Genomic DNA, 20,767 nt, shown 5'->3' with positions numbered 1-20,767 from the left:
GGGTGTTGATGATGAGCAAGATAATTAATTCAATGTCTTCAGCTGTACTTCTTTAGGGCCAGTCTTTGCCAGACAATTCCAGTCTAAATGCAAATGTTGCCTGGGAAGTAACATGTAAATTCATTGGCCCCATCTCACAGTGACAGACACAAGTTCTCTTTAATGACAGGGCAGCTACTGGGCAGAGAACAGAGACCTTGACAAGGGAAAGGAGGAAGTAGGTTACATTTGACATGACAGCAGAGCTTGGCCATTAGCAGTTTAGGTTATGGGGTCAGCCTGGAAATCAGACCATGGCTTCATCACTTACTGCATGGATTGGGGCAAGTTTCTTGACTTCTCAGTTTCTTCATCTGCAAACTGGGAATAATAATGGTAGGAGCCTCAGAGAGTTGTTTTGAGGATAATATATGCCAAACAGGTAGCATAGTACCTGCACAAAGTAATTTCTCAAGAAAAGGTACCTATTGTTACAATTATCATTATTTCCTGTAATGCTGGAATAGATAAAGCAGTTTGGAGCCCTGACTTTCTGTGAATCCTACTAGCTGGATATATGGGCTAGAAGGAAAGCCAGGTGGTCTATGTAGCATCATTTAAACAGGAGTTATATGGTACTAAGGCCTTGCATTGCAACTTGAACTGCAGCATCAACCTTCTTAGATTAATAGGAATGCTTTAAGCTGTTCTCCCTGGCCTGGAGCACATTCATTACTCACAGGGGACAAACTAGAAAGTAAAAAAGTTGCAGGAAAAGAGCTGCTGGCAGTTCCAATGACTGTCCTACTAGGTAGCAAGAAACTTTACAGTTTGGACAGAGCCTGGGTCCACGCATGAATAAATTAACTCAGAAGCATGCCCTCAGTAGCAACCAGAATCTTTGGTTAGACCCAGATCTTTCCACTTGTCCTACTGCAGCCTAATTTTAGCCAGGTTATAAAAGGATGTACATTGGAAAATGTCCAACTTATACTCAACAAAGCAATTGAGGATTCTTTTTTCAGAGCATTCATCTCAGACTGGGCCAGCTGGTACTTATGCACTTTCAGCTGACCCAAGAGTAAGAGGTCATTCGCTGACCTCTCTACATCTCGCCCAAACCCCTTTATCCCCTAGCCAAGGTGACAGACAGAGCAGCCGCAGCCCCTGGGCCATGAATAGACAGGGCTGTGTCAGCCAGCACATTCCTCCCTCCAAGAATAATGAGCATATGCCAGGCCTGGGTGACTGGCTTAAAGCATTTCTCCATTAATCTAAGGAGGTTGATGCCACAGTGCAAGTTACAACGCAGGGCCCTGGTGCAGGAGAGCACATGTTTAAATGCTGCCGCATAGGCTACCTGGCTTTCTGAGCACGTAGCCACGTTTCCAGCCTGGAAGGCCTGTTACACTCAGATCTAATTCCCAACATGGGGAAATGTGACTTTTTGTAATTTGAACAAGTCTCTCAAAGAACCTCACCTGCAGCTGAAGCATCTCTCTATCTCTCTCTCTCTCTCTCTCTCTCTCTCTCTCTCTCTCGTGTGTGTGTGTGTGTGTGTGTGTGTGTGTGTGTGTGTGTTTCTCTCCTGGGTCGGCCTTGAATTCTATTATAATTGAGAACTCTGTTTGGAGAAGTACCTTGAACCAGTCCCTCAGGCTCTAATCCAAACCTCTTACCCCAGGGTGATGAGGCAATTAGGAGTGAAGTGTAGCATGGAGCTGCTAGCAAGTGGGAGACTATAGACTGGGGCCTGGGCAGGAGCTGTGGGTTCTGCTATAAACGGTGGATTTACAACCTAGCAACACAAATACTTCTTTTCATTGTTTATAACCAATTTAATTGCACTGTGATCAGAGAATATGCTCTATACAATATTAATTCTTTGAAATGTGTTGAGACTTCATGGGCAATTTTTTCCCCCAGTTTCCCCATTTCTGTGATATTACTGAAATCTACAGTGTTTCCACTTCAAATCCAAGTTCTAAGTCAACATATTAGGATCAAGGCCTGCTGCGAATTAGGAAATGCTCCCTAAGAACCACCCTGGGGTCAGGGCTGGCTGCAGGGGCTTGCGACCCATGCCCAGAAGGGCCTGCATTTTGGTTTAATGCTCTTCTGTCACTGTCTTGAAATTTTTAATAATTTTTTTAACAAGGAGCCCCATACTTTCTTTTTTCCTTCCTTCCTTCTTTTTTTTTTTTTTTTTTGCGACAGAGTTTCACTCTGTTGCCCAGGCTATAGTACACTGGCGCCATCTCAGCTCACTGCAACCTCTAGCCTCCCTCGTTCAAGCCATCCTCCTACCTCAGCCTCCCAAGTGCACCACCACTCCTGGCTAATTTTTGTATTTTGGGTAGAGACAGGGTTTCACCATGTTGGCCAGGCTGGTCAAACTCCTGACCTCAAGTGATCCACCCGCCTTGGCCTCCCAAAGTGCTGGGATTGCAGACATGAGCCACTGTGCCCGGCAAGCCTCACACTTTCACTTCACACTGAACCCTACAATTCATGTGGCCAATCCTGCCTGGGGCAATGGGGCATTTTAAGAAACTGAGGATGTCAGTGGGTTTCTATGGGTCATCTTCAGAGGAGAAGAAAGGTAGGAGAAGGGAAAGAGGAAGGCGGGATGGAGAAAGAGAAAAGGGGTACCAGAGGGCTGCTGCTCCCTCATCTACCTTCCCGGGGGACACTGGTCTTCTTTCACTTCCTAGAAGGTGCCTTGATCTGCCATTACTCATTTTCTCCAGGCCTTCCCATGGCTGGCCCCTTCTTCTCATTCCGATCTTAATTCCAATGCCTTCCTCTCTGGGAGGCTACATCTGCCTATCCTGCTCTTCATCATAGCACCGTGTTCTCTGCCCTCGTAACTCCAATTGTATCCTTGTGTTTTATTTATCAGTCTGTGCACTTTATTTTTGGACACACACACACATTCCACCATCAGAATGCAGGTTTGATAAAAGCAGGACCGCCCCTAGGCTCTTCTCCCTCTCTATTCCTCCGCAATTCAACCAACCTGGACTTTAGACACAGTTCCAAACGTTCGTTTCTGCCTGACTTTAGGCAAGTTATTCAACCTCTCTTCATCTGTAAGAGGGAGAATAACGATAACAAGAAGCAAGTGGAATAAAACAAGCACTTAACACAGCATCTCGCATGCAACAGGTGCTCAGTAAGAATTTATCAAATGAATGAATGAATGCAATTTATGATTCTCGTTGAGCCTCTACTATGAGCAAGGTAATGTGCTAGGAAGCCATACTTTTTCACTTGCTTCTTATTATTAACCCATCTTAGACTCAAAGAGACGGAGGCTCAGAGAGGTTCAATAACTTGTCCAAGGTCACGCAGAAATTAACCATTAGATCTCTAATTGGCAATCAGACTTGTTGACGTGCAAAGCCTATTCCCTCTCAAATTCTTCCTTGACTTCCAATTGTAAGAATCCTGCACATTGCATGGGGCTTTTCCAGGTACAGGCACAAGATGCATTTCTTTACACCTGGCGTTCTGTAGTCATTTCACACCTCACAGCAACTCTGAAATGCAGGTGATGTCCCTTCCAGCTATGAGGCAGGTGTTATGTGGAAACCAGAGATCCAGTCAAGGAAAAAACATCAGAAGCCCAGCAGGGAGGAAGATTTAAGTCCCTAGAGACAGAAGATCATGAAAAGTGAGACAGAAAGAATTCCGATTGGATTCCAGGGCATGGAGCTCAGAAAGGGTAGATCAGAACAGAGGAGACAGATAAAAGTGTCTCTTGTTAGGATGAGGGTGACAGCAGGGTCCCTTTAAAGCCAGAGGGGATTTCCCCCCTACGCCAAGACTGGAGTGATGTCTGCAACCTTCTGTGACCTCACCACCAGGATCTCATTCCCCCAGTGAGATATCTGTCCCTTGCTTCTTGTTTTCCTTTTCATTTGATAATGTTTTTATTTTTAATTTTGGTGGGTACATAGTAGGTATATATATTTATGGGGTACATGAGATGTTTTGATACAGGCATGCAATGCGTAACAACCATATCATGGAAAATGGGGTATCCATCCCCTCAAGCAATTATCCTTTGTGTTATAAACAATCCAACTATATACTCCTTTAGTTATTTTTTAATGTACAATGAAATTATCATTGACACAGTCATCCTGTGGTGCTATTAAATACCAGGCCTTATTCATTCATTCTAACTACATTTTTGTACCCATTAGCCATCCCACCTCCTACTGTCTATTCCCGTGGGTTAAACTGTTTTGATTTTTATATCCCACAAGTAAGTGAGAACATGCAATGTTTCTCTTTCTGTGTCTGGCTTATTTCACTTAACATAAAGACTTCCAGTTCCATTCACATTGCTACAAATGACTGACTCATTCTTTTTTATGGCTGAATAGTACTCCATCGTGTATACACATGACATTTTCTTTATTCATTCATCTTTTGATGGACACTGTCCCTTGCTTCTTGTTGCACATTCTTCCAGCCTGTCACCCACCCTTCAGGCATGGACCCTCTGCCTCCTTCCAATTTGGTTATGTTTACTTAACTTTTATTGTTTACTAGAAAAGCAATCTCTTGCTATGCAAGTGAAAATAATTTAAACATTTTGCATATTGGCCAAAGATGGTTGTAACTACAGCCATTCATTCCTGGTGTAATTCATGCAAAAGCTCTATTATTTCTGTGAATGGAGAAGCCAGCCCAAGCATCAAACAAGTAATATTGACAAAAGGAGTTTGTAATTACACTAAGTTCTGCCATGCCACTAATAAAACAGGAGGAGGGGGCAGTGGAGGTGGGACCCTAAATGCAATCATGAGCTGGAGAGCAGCTGCAACATCAGGATTTGCCCTTTCACCGGCAGTTTGGCAGCTGTGCCAATTAGCAGGGAATGGTGGGAATATTTGGAACGTGCATGGAAGCCACTTTTGCACAAATTAAATAATTTTTTTAAGACAAAGTCTTTTATTTAGAGGCAAAACATGAACTTTTATTTTCTTATTTATTTTCTGAGACAGGGTCTTGCTCTGTCGCCCAGGCTAGAGTGCAGTGGCACAATCACAGATCACAGCTCACCGCAGCCTCGAACTCCTGGGTTGAAATGATCCTCCTACCTCAGCCTCCTGAGTAGCTGGAACTACAGGTGCCACCATGTCTGGCTAATTTTTGAAAAGGCATTTTTGTAGAGATGGAGACTCCTTATGTTTCCCAGGCTGGTCTTGAATTCCTGGTCTCAAGTGATCCTCCTGCCTCAGCTTCCCAAAGTGCTGGGATTACATGTGTGGGCCACCATGCCTGGCCAAGAACGTGGAGTTTTAGAGTCCAGTGGCTCTCCGTCTTACTCCTGCTGAGCGCAGACACCTTTACTGGAGAGTCTGAGGTTACAAATCCCTCAGCAGCTATGACCAGCCCAGGACTGCATTAAGGGAGGAGATTATGTGCATTCTAAAATTAGGTGTATGGAGTACATAACTTATATGAGCAAAATCTCCTAAAGAGAGTACTAGTAGAGCTAGAGATGTGTGTGCATGTTCATTGCACAGATTTCAGAAAATATAAATAAACTTGAAGAAAAAAAAATTGTCACCCGTAACGCCTTTCCTCGGTGTTAGAATGTTGGTGTATTTCTTCCAGTTTTTTTCCTTGACTATTCATAGTCAGCTCTAATATAGACAATATAGACGTCTGGTTCTTCCTTCTGGCTAAACCACAGCTGATTTGTAACCCTCTCTGCTTCCTTTGCCTGTCTCGCACCCACATGTCCCAAAGGTCAGCAGCTGCCCCTGCCTCCAGCCCTTAAGAGAGGTATGAATGGCAAAGGTCTGGGTAGGAAGTTCAGCAGACCTGAGTTCTAGCTCAAGTGTATGAAGCTAATTTGCTATATGACCTTGAACTTCTCTGCAGTCAGGGTCCTCATATGGAAACAGAGAGGGATGCACTCCAAGGACTGACTGTTTGACTGTTCTGGCTGCAGAAAAAAACAGCCTTCACAGAGAGGAAGACCAAGAAAAACAGGCTTTTAATGTGGCCTGCTCAGGTGTGTACAGGGGCAGCTTGCAGGCAGCAGGAGGGAACCACCTGTGGGCGGCAAGCCACCCAGGCGCCGAGGCAAGAGACCGAGGACATGAGCTGTTCCAGTATAATAAAATATAAAACAAGAATAGTTATACCAGATACAGATCTTAGATATGATTATATATGAATATCATTAATCATTAGTTGGTAGTAATTACTCTTTATTCCAATATTATAATAATCCTCACTCTATAATCATAATCTAGGAAAAACCAGGCCATACAGAGATAGCAGCTGAGGGGACATAGTGAGGTGTGACCAGAAGACAAGAGTGCGAGCTTTCTGTTATGCCCAGACAGGGCCACCAGAAGGGCTCCTTGGTCTAGCGGTAATGCCAGCGTCTGGGAAGGCGCCCGTTGCCAGGCAGACCATGGTCTAATGGTAGCGTAAGTGTCAAGGGAAAACACCTGCTACTTAACAGATTGGGAAAGGGAGTCTCCTTTTCCCTGGGGGAGTTTAGAGAAGACTCTGCTCCTCCACCTCTTGTGGAGGGCCTGACATTAGTCAGGCTCGCCCGCAGTTATCCGCAGGCCTAACCATCTCCCTGTGATGCTGTGCTTCAGTGGTCACGCTCCTAGTCCGTCTTCATGTTCCATCCTGTACACCTGGCTCTGCCTTCTAGATAGCAGTAGTAAATTAGTGAAAGTACTAAAAGTCTCTGATATGCAGAAATAATGGCATAAGCTGTCTTTCTGTCGGTCTCCTCTCCCTCTCTGCCTTGGCTGCCAGGCAGGGAAGGTCCCCCTGTCGAGTAAACACGTGACCCACGTGACCTTACCTATCATTGGAGATGACTCACACTCTTTACCTTGCCCCTTTCGCTTTGTATCCAATAAATAACGGCGCAGCCAGATATTCGGGGCCACTTCCGGTCTCCGCACATCGGTGGTGGTGGTCCCCAGGGCCCAGCTTTCTTTTGTCTCTGTCTTGTGTCTTTATTGCTACACTCTCTCATCGCCGCACACGGGGAGAAACTCACCAACCCTGTGGGGCTGGCCCCTGCAACCACCTCTGTAGATTCTTTATTGAAAAGCTATGTAAGGAAAGTGTCTTCTCTGCTACCTAGGCTTTGCCACAGAGGCTAGAACGGGGGAAGGGATGTGTGGCAAGACAGGCAGCTGTGGTTCCTAGAGAAGCAGTAAGCCAAGGGTACAAAGGTAGCTCCTGGGAACAGAATGCTACAGGAGTTGGACAGCCTGGACCCATGTGCCCAGCTGGGATACCTCAAACTCTTTCCAGCTGAGCGGCCCACCTGTGGCCTGCAGTAGCTTGAGACTCAAGCAGAGACGGTGAAAAGTAGCCTATCTTCTGAGAAAGGCAAGAAGCCCTGCCATTGAACTTGGGTGGTCTCACTAATCACCAGCCCAACTTTGCATCCTTGAATCAGCCATTGCCCTTGTAAAATAATGTCCATTATTCTGTACAAACAGAGCTTCCACTTATATAGCACTAACATACCTGTCATGTTCATCTGTGAACTCAATTAACTCTCAACAAAAGCCCTATGAAATAGGCAGTAGATTGAATATATGAAACTTCTAGTCTGTAGGTCAAAAACAGTCCAATCTTGGCAACTGCATGTGGTTCCTCCTAATATTATTATGCCCATTTCACAGATGAGAGAATTAGGCCAAGATTGAACATGGAACTTGCAGAAGACCATATGCTAGCCCTCGTTCCAGTCACATTGCCTCACCAAAGGCTTGGTGAGCAGGACTGAGATGTTTTAGCAACAGCAAGGAGAGGTTAGTACCAGCAGGACAACAGCCAGGCTCTCCTCACCCAAGTAAACCGGGGGTGCCTCCAGCCCCCGAACATCTTTGGGTTTCCCAGTGAATGTGGCCCCAGCCCGGCTAAAGGGCATAGAGCTCCCCAGGATGCTGCCCACCTGCTGTGCCCAGCCCCGCCCAGCCCCTGGCAAGTTACCTCTCAGTATCACTGTCACTGGATGCCACTTCTTCTAAGGCAGCCTGCAGGTCGGCAATCCGCCGAATGGATGTCTCCAGGTCTGTCTGGAGGGTTTGCCTCACTGCCGCAAGTTCCTCCACGTACTTCTCCTGGGGACAGAAGATGCAAACACACGTTGGCCTTGGGCAAGAAATGCACCACCCATGCATGCACTGGGGAAGAGCCAGGCCCCAGGCTGAGCCTAGTGTTCACTGAGTACCTATGAAGTGGTAGGTTCTCCATGAGAGGCTCTCTCTGCGGACAGATTGATGGGATCCTCAACCAGGTGCTCCATGTTTCATAGAGGAGGGAATAGATACTCCAGGGCATAACACACAGAGCTTGCTCACCTGTGCTGGGGGTGCTGCTCCCAGTGCCTCTGACCCCAGGGCCATGCACTGAATCTGCACCACCACGCACAGTGGATACTCAGCCCATCTTGGATGGGTGAGTAAACGTAAAAACCAAGAAGGGTCATGGAGTCTGGTTTAGGACACTGAGCCTCAAGGATAAATCTGGTGCAGGAGGTCATGCGGAGAGCATAACAAAGACAGTTTCCTTTCAAGTCTGTCCCCTAGACACCCCCACCTTGCTGTCCTCACAGCAGCAAAAGCAAAGATGAAAAACCCAGCTGGGCTCCCTCTAGAACAGGCAAGCATGATGGGCATTTACGGAGCTCCTTCTGTGGCCAGAGCTGTGTTGAGTGTTTTGCAGCCAGGATCTCACTCATGCCTCACAGGCCCAGCAGGTGAGTCTTTATTCTTGCTCCCATTTCACAGATGAGGAACTGAGGCCTTAAGAAGCAAAGACTTCATGGTGGAGCTGGAACTCAAGCTCAGTGCCTCTGACTCCCCTCTCAGTGCTCATCTTAGTGATCAATACTTTCTGGTACTTTTCTAATTGGATTTCATCTGGGCTCTTGGTAAAATCTCTGACTTTAATTTCCAACCTACACATTGCTACCTTTTAACATATAATGATTGTTACCTAAGGGTGATTTTGCCCCCCAGGGGACATTTGGTCATGTCTGGAGACATTTTTGGCAGTCACAACTTGGGGAAATGCTGCTGGCATCTGGTGGGTAGAGGCCAGAGATGCTTTTCAACATCCTACGAGGCACAGGACAATCCCACAAAGAATTATCTGGCCTGAATGTCCACAGTGCTGAGTCTGAAACCCTGGGTGAGAGCCAGCATCTAACCTCCTGGTAATTCATCTTATGGGGGATAAATCAAGACGCAGAACGTAGCTCTATGCCCGAGGATGTTTGCAGCGGTGCTACTGACGACAAGGAGAGGCTGGGATCTGCCTCATCACCCAGCAATTGGGAATGGTTAGGGAAATCACAGTGTGTCACTTTGATGCTCTTAGGCAGACATTAACATTAGAAATAAGAATTGTGGCAGCGTCGAGTGCTTCTTTGAAATAACATGAAGCAAACGGAATAGATCCGAGCAGTATCATACCTGAATCTTTGCAAATAACACTCACGGAGAATTGAGAATATTTATGGATGGGCAAAGCGGGGTTATAGATGGGATTTTTCTTGTAAGCAGCTCTAATTATGTAAAGTTTATTTCTGGACTGCTGTATAAAGGAACACACATACCAACTGAGGACAGTGGGAGGGGAGAAATTTGAGGATGTGGGGTCAAAGCGCAATTCCCAGCTCCTCATGGAACTGAGTAGCTGAGTGAAAATAAATGGCTCACAGCCCCTCCCTTAGCCTGGAGTCATTTTTCTTTTTTTTTTTTTTGGGGGGGGGGGGCGCGGCGGACAGAGTCTTGCTCTGTTGCATAGGCTGGAGTGCAGTGGCGTGATCTCGACTCACTGCAACCTCCACCTCCCGGGTTCAAGCAATTCTCCTGCCTCAGCCTCCCAAGTAGATGGGATTACAGGCACCCACGACCACGCTTGGCTAATTTATGTATTTTTTAGCAGAGATGAGTTTTCACCATGTTGGCCAGGCTGGTCTCGAACTCCTGACCTCAAGTGATCCACCCACCTTGGCCTCCCAAAGTGCTGGAATTACAGGCGTGAGCCATTGCACCCGGCCTCATTTTTCTTTATTTTGCAGATGAGCAAACTAAAGCCAGCAAGGTCAGCCAGCAAGGTCAGTCAGCGAGGTCACTCAGGAAAGGTGCAGAGCTGGGATCTGAACCCTGGGCTTGGCAGCTCCCAGTCCAGTGCTCTTTCTGGGGCTATGACTGCATTCCCCAAAAGAAGTCAGCGAGGACCATTACAGGACCACACTCAGCTCTCTGCAAATCGGCTTGCCCATTCACATTATTGTAAGTCTGTGCCTTTCCAGTGTTTTCTGATTTTAAAGAGAGAGAGAGAGGCAGCAGGCAAAGCCTGAGTAAGCCTAAGGGCCAGGCCGAGCTAATGAGAGGGAGAAGGGGTGGCGGGAAGGACGCCACGGTGGTGGCATGAGAAGGGGCTGCCAGTCCATCCCAGGTGCTTGAAGCTGCCAACTGTGAAATCCCCATCTCAGCCTTGACAAGGTGAGAGACAACCCGAGGTTGGGGCCCCCAGACTATCAGAGGAAATAAAGGACACCGAGGGACTGTGAAGGAGGGGGTGCTCACCCCAGGACATCAGCATGTCAGCTCATAAATGCACCTAGAAAATGGCTAGGTGCAAAATCCCGGCAGCTTCTGGGAGCATCTGCCCGGGCTCCACTTTTTTTTTTTTTTTTTTTTTTTTGAGACGGAGTCTCGCTATCTTGGCTCACTGCAAGCTCCGCCTCCCAGGTTCATGCCGCTCTCCTGCCTCAGCCTCCTAAGTAGCTGGGACTACAGGAGCCCGCCACGCCCGGCTTATTTTATTTTTTTTGTATTTTTAGTAGAGACGGGGTTTCACCGTGTTAGCCAGGATGGTCTCGATCTCCTGACCTCGTGATCCACCCACCTCGGCCTCCCAAAGTGCTGGGATTATAGGCATGAGCCACTGCACCCGGCCAGCTCCACTCTGTTCTAATGGGCCAGGACAATGGTGTCACTAGGCATTAGCCACTTTCTCCCAGATGTGGCACCTGTGTCTTTGTAAGACACAGAGGCAGAAAAATCCGTATTTCTGTCTTAGATTCTATCCCAAGTCCACACATCTGAGCCATTGTGGGTTATGTGTTAAGTACAGTGAATCCTATAAGCATTGGTTCAATGAATGTCTAACCAAATGACCTGTCTGAGGTCACGCTGCTGGGAGACCACAAAACTGAGATGTGCATCCAGGTCTTGGGTTCTTAAGTGGAAACCCTTTAGGTCACGTGTGCTGAGACATGAGAAAAGGGTACAGACGTCCCCTCCTCGTTTTGCTTAGGTGAACCTTGCCCGTGTCAGTGCCATGCAGGAGCAACAATGTGTACAGTCCACATCCTCAGGGAGCTTCCTGGAGGGTAGAGGAGAGACAGAAGGAGGCACTGTGTTTCAGGGATGGGTGGGCCTGGGCTGGGACGAAGCAAGTGGGCAGAAGAAATAGGAGTCTGAAATGAGTCAAATCCACAATATCATAAAAGTGAAAGATGCCTCTGGAGCCGAGCTGCCGGGGTTCAAATCCCAACTCTGCTGCTCAGTGGCTGTGTGACCTCCAGCAAGTTACTTAACCTCTCTGACCCTCAGTTGTCTCACTGGGGAAATGGGGCCAGTAGCAGACCCTCCTTCACAGGGCTCTTGCAGAGTTTTTTTTTTTTTTTTTTTTTTTTTTTTTTTTTTTTTTTTTTTTTTTTTTTTTTTTTTTTTTTTTTTTTTTTTTTTTTTTTTTTTTTTTTTTTTAGGGTCTTGCAGGAGTTAAATGACTTGCAGAGTGAAACTTGACCAACAGTGGCATAGCTATCCTTTAATTCTCATAGGAGAAGGAGCTCAGGAAGAACAGTGTCATCCCCAGGTCACTGAGGAGATTTGCCAAGGTCACAAAGCAAATAAAAACATTGGAATGCAGGACTCTGGCTCTGAAGATTTTTCACTATCCTGCAGAGAAAAGACATGAAAAAAACAAGGGATGCATAGAAGGTGAATTGGCTTAGACACAGCAAGAAGAGGTGAGAACGAGAAAGCCATCGTTCGTTAGGCCAGAGAATGAGGACCAAGGACAGGGTTCGGGGATCTGCCACTACCTTCCACCCTTCACCGTTGCCCCCTTGCCGCCCTCTGCATCCCATCCTCAATCTGCTAGGGAAGAATCAGACTCAGTAGGTGCACCCCGAGGAGAAAGCTTGGAGAAATTTAGTGTTGGTGTAATCAGCAATCAACAAATCTTTCCTGCTTCAACTCGAAAACCAAATGGAGTCTGCTGATTGCAGAGACCATTTCATTAGGCTAAACAAATGCAGTGCCCCAAACAGTCTCCCTGGGGCAGATGAAACAAGACCCTAGCCAGAGACCCCTCCGGAGACACGGAAGGGATGCACAAGCAGAAGGGGAAGTGAGCCAGTGCCCCTCTCACAAAACAGGAAGTGGGCGGAAGGCAACGACCGCATCTGACAATCACGCTCGCTCGGGCTTGGCCCAGGGCTGCTCCATGAAAATGGGGTTGTATGCTGAGGTCGGTTGTGAGCTTGGTCCTCTCTGTTATTAGCTCTCTTTAGAGATTTGAAGCATGGAGAGAAATTGAGAGGTGGGGGATAATTAGGATACAAAATGATTTAGATAGTTAGATGCATAGATAGCAGAAATCCACTAAGATATATACCACATTCCTGGGGTTATCTAAAACTACAGTATAATGGTGTACACGCTGTAGACACACAACATCCACATATCCTGGTATATATTATATATTTATATATTATTCATTCATACATACACACATACATTTAATAAACATTTGCTGAGCACCTACAAGGTGCAGCACTGATCTAGGCGCCAGCAATGCAAATAGGGTCCTCACTTCCACAGAGCTTATGTTCTTGCAGGGAACTAATCTCTATCTGTATTACCGGTGTCTGGAACACAGGAGGCACTCAATACATGTTTGGGGATGAAATGAATGGTGCTATTGTATGACTATTAGTGGCGAATGACGAAAGGATAAAGGTATTATACATTCTAACTAATGCATACATAATATACATGATACATACATAATATATGGAGGATATCTATATCGTGTACACACAGATCAGTACAATAATATGTAGTATGTAGATAATATGCATACTTGCCGACCTCCCCAGCATCACTTGAGAGAACTATGATTTCTTGTTAAACCTCCGGGCTACTCCCTCTGGAGCATATCACAGAGTTACCCATGTGAGAAGCAGTTCATATGATAATTAATGACTACAATTAAAATCATCTCCTCTTGTGATGTTCAGTTAGAGGCTAATATTTAAAACTGTTGTTTGTTTTCTCTGCCCAGAGCATCTCTTCAGAGGACCCTCTCCTCTCTGCAAATGGACAAGACTCTCATTTGTTAATTTCTGCAGCTCTCAAACCTTCTGAGGTGTCTCCCAAGGCCTCCCAAAGTTAATTTCACCTGTGCCACACAATTTACACTATAGATCAGACTATCTCAAAACACTTTTGAAACTTGATGAAAATTCATCTTGTTGCTTTCTTCTGATTTAGCAAAGACAAGCAGAAAATGTTACAGAGCCTGGTGCTGAAAAAAATTACACATACATATGCTATTATAAATATATATATAAACATGTATTTATGCAAACGTGTGTGCACAATATATGCATGTGTAGATACACACCCAAATATTTTCAGCATCTGGCACATAGCATACCTAACAAATATTAAGGACGTATTTATTAGAATCTGGTTGCTGATTAGAATTAGCAGGCAGCAATCCCTTCTGGCTTCAACTTGAAAATCAAATGGAGTTGAATTTTGCCTGTAACACGTACTTTATCCTATAGATCAGGGTATATCCTGAAACTTGATGAAAATAATCAAGTATTTTCATATCCTTAAATGTTTAACAAACCTTGAACATAATAAATACGTGTTAAACTAATAAGTGAATATATTTATGTATATTTCTTGCATACACAGGCACTCTGCTAAATGTTCAAAATATCTTATCTCATTTAATCTTTATTGAAACCCTCAGAGTCAAGTACTATAGAAACACAAAAAGTGAGCTGAGATTATTGCAACAAAGTGGTAGCAACGGCTATTATCTCTGTGTGGTAAGATATCAGGCAATTCTGACATTCCTTTTAGCACTCCTCAAGATTTTCTGTAAAGAATAATAATTATCTTTATCATAGGCAAGTTAAAAAAATATACTTTAGTCCTCTCTGATGCTGTAATGAACAATCTCCTCATCCACCTACTCTATGCTGAGAGGTAATCTTCATCACTTTGTCGCGTCCATTTTACAGATGAGCAGGCTGAGGCTCAGAGAGGTTAACTCATTTGCCTAAGGACACACAACCAAGAAAAGATCTAGAGCTAAGCTCAGGTCTCCGGACTGCAGTCCATGGCTCTGTCCAGCTTTGCTTCTAATTGCTCCTGTTTCATCCAATGATGCCTACGTCTTGGCAGGTGAGGGAATCTTTCCCAGAAAGAAAGGCAATGAGGAACTGCCATTGCTTCCTTCAAATTGTCCGAGGGTCACTTGCCTGGGAGAAATGAAGCTGACGCTGGAGGGTGTGAAGTGGGGGAATAAAAGCCCTGCGGGCTGGGCGGGGTGGCTCATGCCTCTAATCCCAGCACTTTGGGAGGCTGAGGTAGGTGGATCATTTGAGGTCAGGAGTTTGAGACCAGCCTGACCAACGTGGTGAAACCCCGGCTGTATTAAAAATACAAAAAATTTAGCCGAGTGTGGTGGCATGCACCTGTAGTCCCAGCCTCTCAGGAGGCTGAGGCAGGAGAATTGCTTGAACCTGGGAGGCGGAGGTTGCACTGAGCCGAGATTGCGCCACTGCACTCCAGCCTAGGTGACAGAGCGAGACTCCATCTCAAAAATAATAATAATAATAAATGCCTTGTGAATTGTGTTCCAGCAAGAGCTCAAAGGCCACATTGGTAATGGAGTGAGCATCAGCAGGTGGTGTTAAGCTCCACTTTGGAAAAGGAAAGAGTTGGAGTGGCCCTAAGAAAACCCAAATGTATGCCCAGTCTCCAGCAGGAATAATGACTGGGGAGAAGTTGGTCATCATTCTACAGGGTCCTTTCCTCATAATTATCCTGAAGATTCATTGCATTATTCTATTCCTTTTTCTTTTTGTGTTTTTTTGTTTTGTTTTGTTTTGTTTTGTTTTGTTGAGAGTGAATCTTGCTCTGTCACCTAGGCTGAAGTGCGGTGGCGTGATCTCAGCTCACTGCAACCGCCGCCTCCCAGGTTCAAGCACTTCTCCTGCCTCAGCCCCCCAAGTAGCTGGGATTACAGGCACCTGCCATTATACCTGGCTAATTTTTGTATTTTTAGTAGAGATGAGATTTCACCATGTTGGCCAGGCTTGTCTCTAACTCCTGACCTCAAGTGATCCACCCGCCCCAGTATTATTCTGTTTTTATGGTGTGATAATAGACACAGACAGACTCATCAAAGGTCCCAAATTCATACAGCTAGAAAGCGACAGATTAAAAGTTGGGGCCTTCACAATTTCTAAAGGGTCAGCAAATACCCAACAATACCTCCTGTCCTTTTCTTCACACATGGCAGGCACGTCTAATCAATCACAGCAGACACCCAAGCAATCAGGGGCTAGAATCCATTCTCTCAACTCACCAAGCCAAGTGTTTCATTCCAGTGCTGTCCTGTGCTTCATCCGCCAGCATCGATCAGAACTCTCAACTCTGCTACACTACACATTTTTTTTTTTTTTTTTTTTTTAGAGATGGGGGTCTCACTCTCTTGCCCAGACTGGAGAGTGCAGTGGTACAATCATAGCTCACTGTAACCTTGAACTCCTGGGCTCAAGTGATCCTCCCACCTCAGTGTCCTCAGTAGCTGGGACTACAGGCGTGCACCACCATGCCCAGATATTTATTATTATTATTATTATTATTTGCAGAAACAGAGTCCTGCTATGTTCCCCAGGTTAGTCTCAAACTCCTGGTGTCAAGTGGTCCTCCCTCCTTGGCCTCCCAAAGCATTGGGATTACAGGCATGAGCCAACGCACCCAGCCTCTGCCACGTTTTTAAATGATCCCAATCCTCCTAGAAATGGTATTCAAATCCTCAAAGAAGATATTTATATTAGTTAGTCGGTTCGCAGGTTTATTTCTCCTTAAAGATTGGTGAGTATTCTGTGGATCTGAGTGAAGCTGAAGCTAATCACACTTCCAGAGAGGCCCTGGTGAGTGGGGAGAGGGAGGGATGCAAACTGCTAACATCACCACAAACAGCAGGAACAGAACTGGCTTTGGAACAAGATGAACCTGAAGCAGCTACGCAAATCCCATAAGAGTTACTAATCCTTTCTTACCTTCAGTTTCTCATCTGTTAAAATGACAGTACTATATTATTCCTTGACAAAAGGTGTTACAAGGAACAAATGAAATAATGTAAAATTGTGTACACCTCGCCTACCTAAATTGGTAGCACATACTTGGTCCACAGTTTCCTATTTCCTTCTTTCTAAGTAAAGACACGGGAAATATGAGGGCTGCTGGTGTTTAGTGAGGACAACTTTATTTTTCAGAAAATGATGTCTAAGAATCTATTACTTGTTTTGCTGAAGCTGGAAGGATTTTACAGAATGCTTTGGGAAAGCCAGGAGAGATTAGCAACGGCAGGAAGGCACTGCCAACCTAGGGCTGGACAAAAAAGTCAAGGAGTTGGGCCATCCAATGGGAAGGGAGACCTCAGTAGCGCTGCCCAGAGGAAACGGGCTTCATGGAGGAGGAGAGTCCCTGATAAGATCTGGATTAAAAGGAGGTACTGCTGCTTCCATGGATGCCTCAAGGCAGTGCCAAAGAAAGATATCCTGTCTTCTACCTTTCTTTTGACCTTCAGTTGTCCATCACTGCCTTTCATTGGCAGAACCTACCAGAAGCCAAGGAAACCAGGAAATGTCCTTTTCTGTCATTCTACAGCAGAACAGAGAAGGGGTAGGAGTGGATCTGAAAGTGAACGGGCAATGACTGGCCCAGAGCTCTAAAGGATCCTTTAATCCAGATTCTGTACAGCCTCAGAACTATGAGCCAACTAAACCTCTTTTCTTTATAAATTACCCAGTCTCAGGTAGTTCATTATAGCAATGCAAGAATGGACTAATACACCCGCTGAGCTGCTTCAGTGTCCTCATGACACAGTGGATGGTTTTCCCATAGCAAGTGATCCAAGAGACAACACAGCAGAAGCCAAATGACTTTTTATTATGTATTTTTATTATCATTCTTTAGACACAGGGTCTCACTTTGTAGCCCAGGCTGGAGTGCTGTGGCACCATGCTGGCTCACTGCAGCCACAAATTCCTGATCCCACGTGATCCTCCTGCCTCAGCCTCCTGAATACCTGGGACTACAGGCATGCACCATCACACCAGGCTAATTTTTTTATTATTTTTTTTGTAGATATAGGGTCTCACTGTGTTGTCCAAGCTGGTCTTGACTTCCTGGCCTCAAGTGATCCTCCTGCCACCAAATGTCTTTTATAGCCTAACCTCAGAAAGGATGACCTATTACCAATGACATAATGAATATGTCACACAGAACAACTCTGATGCAGTATGGGAGGTGACAACACTGGGGTGTGAATGCCAGAGACACAGATCAATGAGAACCATCTGGGAGGCTGGCTGTCATAGTAACATCAAAAGATCTTCACATTTGTCCCATCTCAATTGACTCCCATACCTACAAATGAAGAACTTCTCATCCCGAGAAACACATCTGTTTATGGGTTGAATCATATCCCCAGAAAAGACAGATTGAAGTCTTAATCCCCAGGACTTCAGAATGTAACTGTATTTAGAGATAAGGTCTCTAAAGAGGTAATCAAGTCAAAATGAAGTCATCAAGATGGGTCCTAATCCAATATGACCAGTGTCCTTCTAAGGAGGGGAAACTTGGACACAGAGATACACTTAGAGGGAAGAGAATGTGAGGACACAAGGAGAATGTCACATAAAGATTGAGGATTAGAGCGATGTATCTAGAAGCTAACGAACATCAAAATTTTCCAGTGAACCACCAGAAGCTAAGAGACAGGTATGGAATAGTTTCTTTCCTAGAGCCTTTGGAGAGAGCATGGCCATGCTGACACCTTGGTTTTTTGGACTTCCAGCCTCCAGAACTGTAGGACAATACCTTTCTGTTGTCTTAAGCCATGCAGTTGGTGGCACTTTGTTATAACTGCCCTAAAAAACTAATATAACCCCACGTGCTCTTTTCTTTCTCTTTTAAACACCGTTGCTTTGCTTTTCTGTTTCTTATAGCATTCACTATAGAGAATGTAGAACATTTAAAAAGTGGCAAAAGGAAACTTTGAAAATCATCCTTAAGTCTATTACTTGGGGACAACTGCTTTTCATGAATATGTTGGTGTATTTCCATCCTGTGTTCATTTCTGCATATGTGTATAGATACATCTATTTGACTCACGCTCAGGTAAAACACTGGTATATTAAAGGCAGAATGGAGTTGGCTCTGCAGCCAAGCAGGGGACTCTATGGAACTGTACACCACCCAGCTTTCCCTGCCAGGATTCTCCCTTACCTTGAGGCAGAAGGGCTCACTGCTCCAGGCACCTGCTTCTGGTCTTTCCTTTCTCTTCTTATTTTTCAACCCGATGGTTTTAAAATGCCCTCAGCTGTTGCCTGAGGGTCTTTATAGCTTTCTGGAAAGTTAACATTTAGGCAACTTGAGCTGTTTAAAATGTAGATGATAAAGAGCTTGCCTGTAGAATGTCTAAGTCGGCTGCACTGCTGTATGCATTCACACATCCCATGAGCATCTGTGGACACACATGCCAGATACCAGGGGCCAAAACGGGGGCTTAGAGCAGGAAGCCACCTGGTAAAGATTGCTCAGTCATGGGGTGGCAGAGAAAAAACTAGAACCTGGGTGTTTCCTACCCCGTCCTCTCTCTCTTAACAAGTGCGCCCCTCTCTCCATTTCATCCACTTTAGATGGGTCATTTCTGCCTGGACATCATTCCAGCTACTTCAGTAATCATAGCTCCAGGGACTAGAGCTTCAGTGGTGAGGAAGGGGCTTTGTACTTGATTCTTGGAGTCCCTGATGGATGGGGAGGAGTGGACGGCACAGACTCCTCAAGACCCTATCACACAGGGATGGAGAATGTGGCTAAGGCTCTCTTGGGACATTGGGATGGAGAAGGGGAAGGGAAAGGGAGGAGGGATCAGGCTTTAAGGTACGCAACTCTACCTTGGGTTTTTCAGTCGCAAGGTTTGCAAATAAAAATTTTAAAAAGAAATCTCTCTAAAGTTCCTTAAAGCTCTTGCTATTCAGAGCTCCTAGCTTTCCCATCCCTAAAAATCCTCTCCAGCCTATGACTTATGGTGCAGCATCCTCAGAAAGGGGCAAAGAAGAGCCATCATGGGACCCCAACAACATTCTCAAAGTTGACACCAACAGAGCAGGGGATTCACAAAACCCCCAGATGAAAACAGACATCCTGACCTGCGGTAAACTCCAAACACCCCAATCCCAACTTCCCAGAGTCAACCACCCAATTGCTTTCTGAATAAAAAGGCATTTCATTTTTCTGCTCAAACACAAATATGACATATCTGTGCCACCCAATTTTTCTGACAGGGGAATAATTATATCAACATAATTAAGTCTCGACTGCAAAAATTATCTGCACCGCATATACTGACACTACACTTCCCACATCATACTGCATTGTTCCAGCTGGTAATTACTAAGCCACCTTTGACATGTCTTATTTCAATTTAAATGGAAATGCAGCTCATATTTCTTCTCAGCCCACTAGCCCATGTGATTGCAGAAACAGGGAAAATGGACTTTGAAACTTCTCAAGTGGCCACTGGATTTTGTCTCCAAAGAAGTTTAGCGTGGGAACAATTTATAACTTACCCTGGATCCCTTCTCTAGGCCTCAAGTATCTCATCAATACAATCTCTTGCATCTTTCCTCTGCTCTCCGTTCTCTTTTTTATAAATTTGGTCTTCATCATCACCTCCTAAGGATTCACATAGTTTTTTTTTTTTTTTTTTGAGACAGAGTCTTGCTCTGTTGCTCAAGCTGGAGTGCAGTGATGCGATCTCAGGTCAATGCAACCTCTGCCTCCTGGATTCAAGCGATCCTCAGCCTCCCAAGTAGATGGGACTATAGGCGCCCACCACCACACCCTGCTAATTTTTGTATTTTCAGTAGAGACAAGGTTTTGCCATGTTGGCAGGGCTGGTCTCGAACTCCTGACCTCAGGTAATCCACCTGCCTCAGCCTCCCAAAGTGCTGGGATTACAGGCATGAGCAACCATGCCTGGCCAGGATTCACATAGTTTTAAACTGGTGTTCCTCTCATCAATCTAGCCCACTCTCCAACTGTACTCCACAAAGCCTCCAAGGAGGAATCTCTTTAACCTGATCATGTCATTCCTCTGCTGAAAAGTCTTCAGTGTCTCCTCAGTTCCCACAGTCCCAACATTGTTGTTTAGCATATCAAGTCCTTCACAGTCTCTGTCCCAACTCGCCCTTTCTTTTTGCTGCCCACACCTTGTACCCCACTTCAGTAATTCTCAGAGTATTCCCAAGCTCCCAAACATGCCATGTTCTTTGATGCCTCTGTGCCTTTGAACCTACAATTGCTCCACCTGGAATGCTCTACTCTGCCTTATCCCTTCTCTGACAAGTGAACTTCTACTCATCCATCAA

The 20,767-nt window shown here is 45.3% G+C and overlaps 1 protein-coding gene across 1 annotated transcript in view; it reads right to left on the bottom strand.

Annotated features, from left to right (window-relative positions):
- Nucleotides 1-20,767, bottom strand: part of MYO18B (myosin XVIIIB) — a 269,290-nt gene that overhangs the window by 32,446 nt on the left and 216,077 nt on the right. The window contains exon 39 of the mRNA XM_030816000.1: nt 7,981-8,111. Coding sequence (XP_030671860.1) covers nt 7,981-8,111 — 131 coding nt within the window. The remainder of the gene's footprint in view (nt 1-7,980; nt 8,112-20,767) is intronic.

The sequence above is a fragment of the Nomascus leucogenys genome, chromosome 7b (assembly GCF_006542625.1).
Source record: "Nomascus leucogenys isolate Asia chromosome 7b, Asia_NLE_v1, whole genome shotgun sequence".
NCBI classification, from domain to species: domain Eukaryota; kingdom Metazoa; phylum Chordata; class Mammalia; order Primates; family Hylobatidae; genus Nomascus; species Nomascus leucogenys.
Note: the sequence above shows the minus strand (reverse complement) of the source record. Positions and strands in the feature narration are given on the sequence as shown.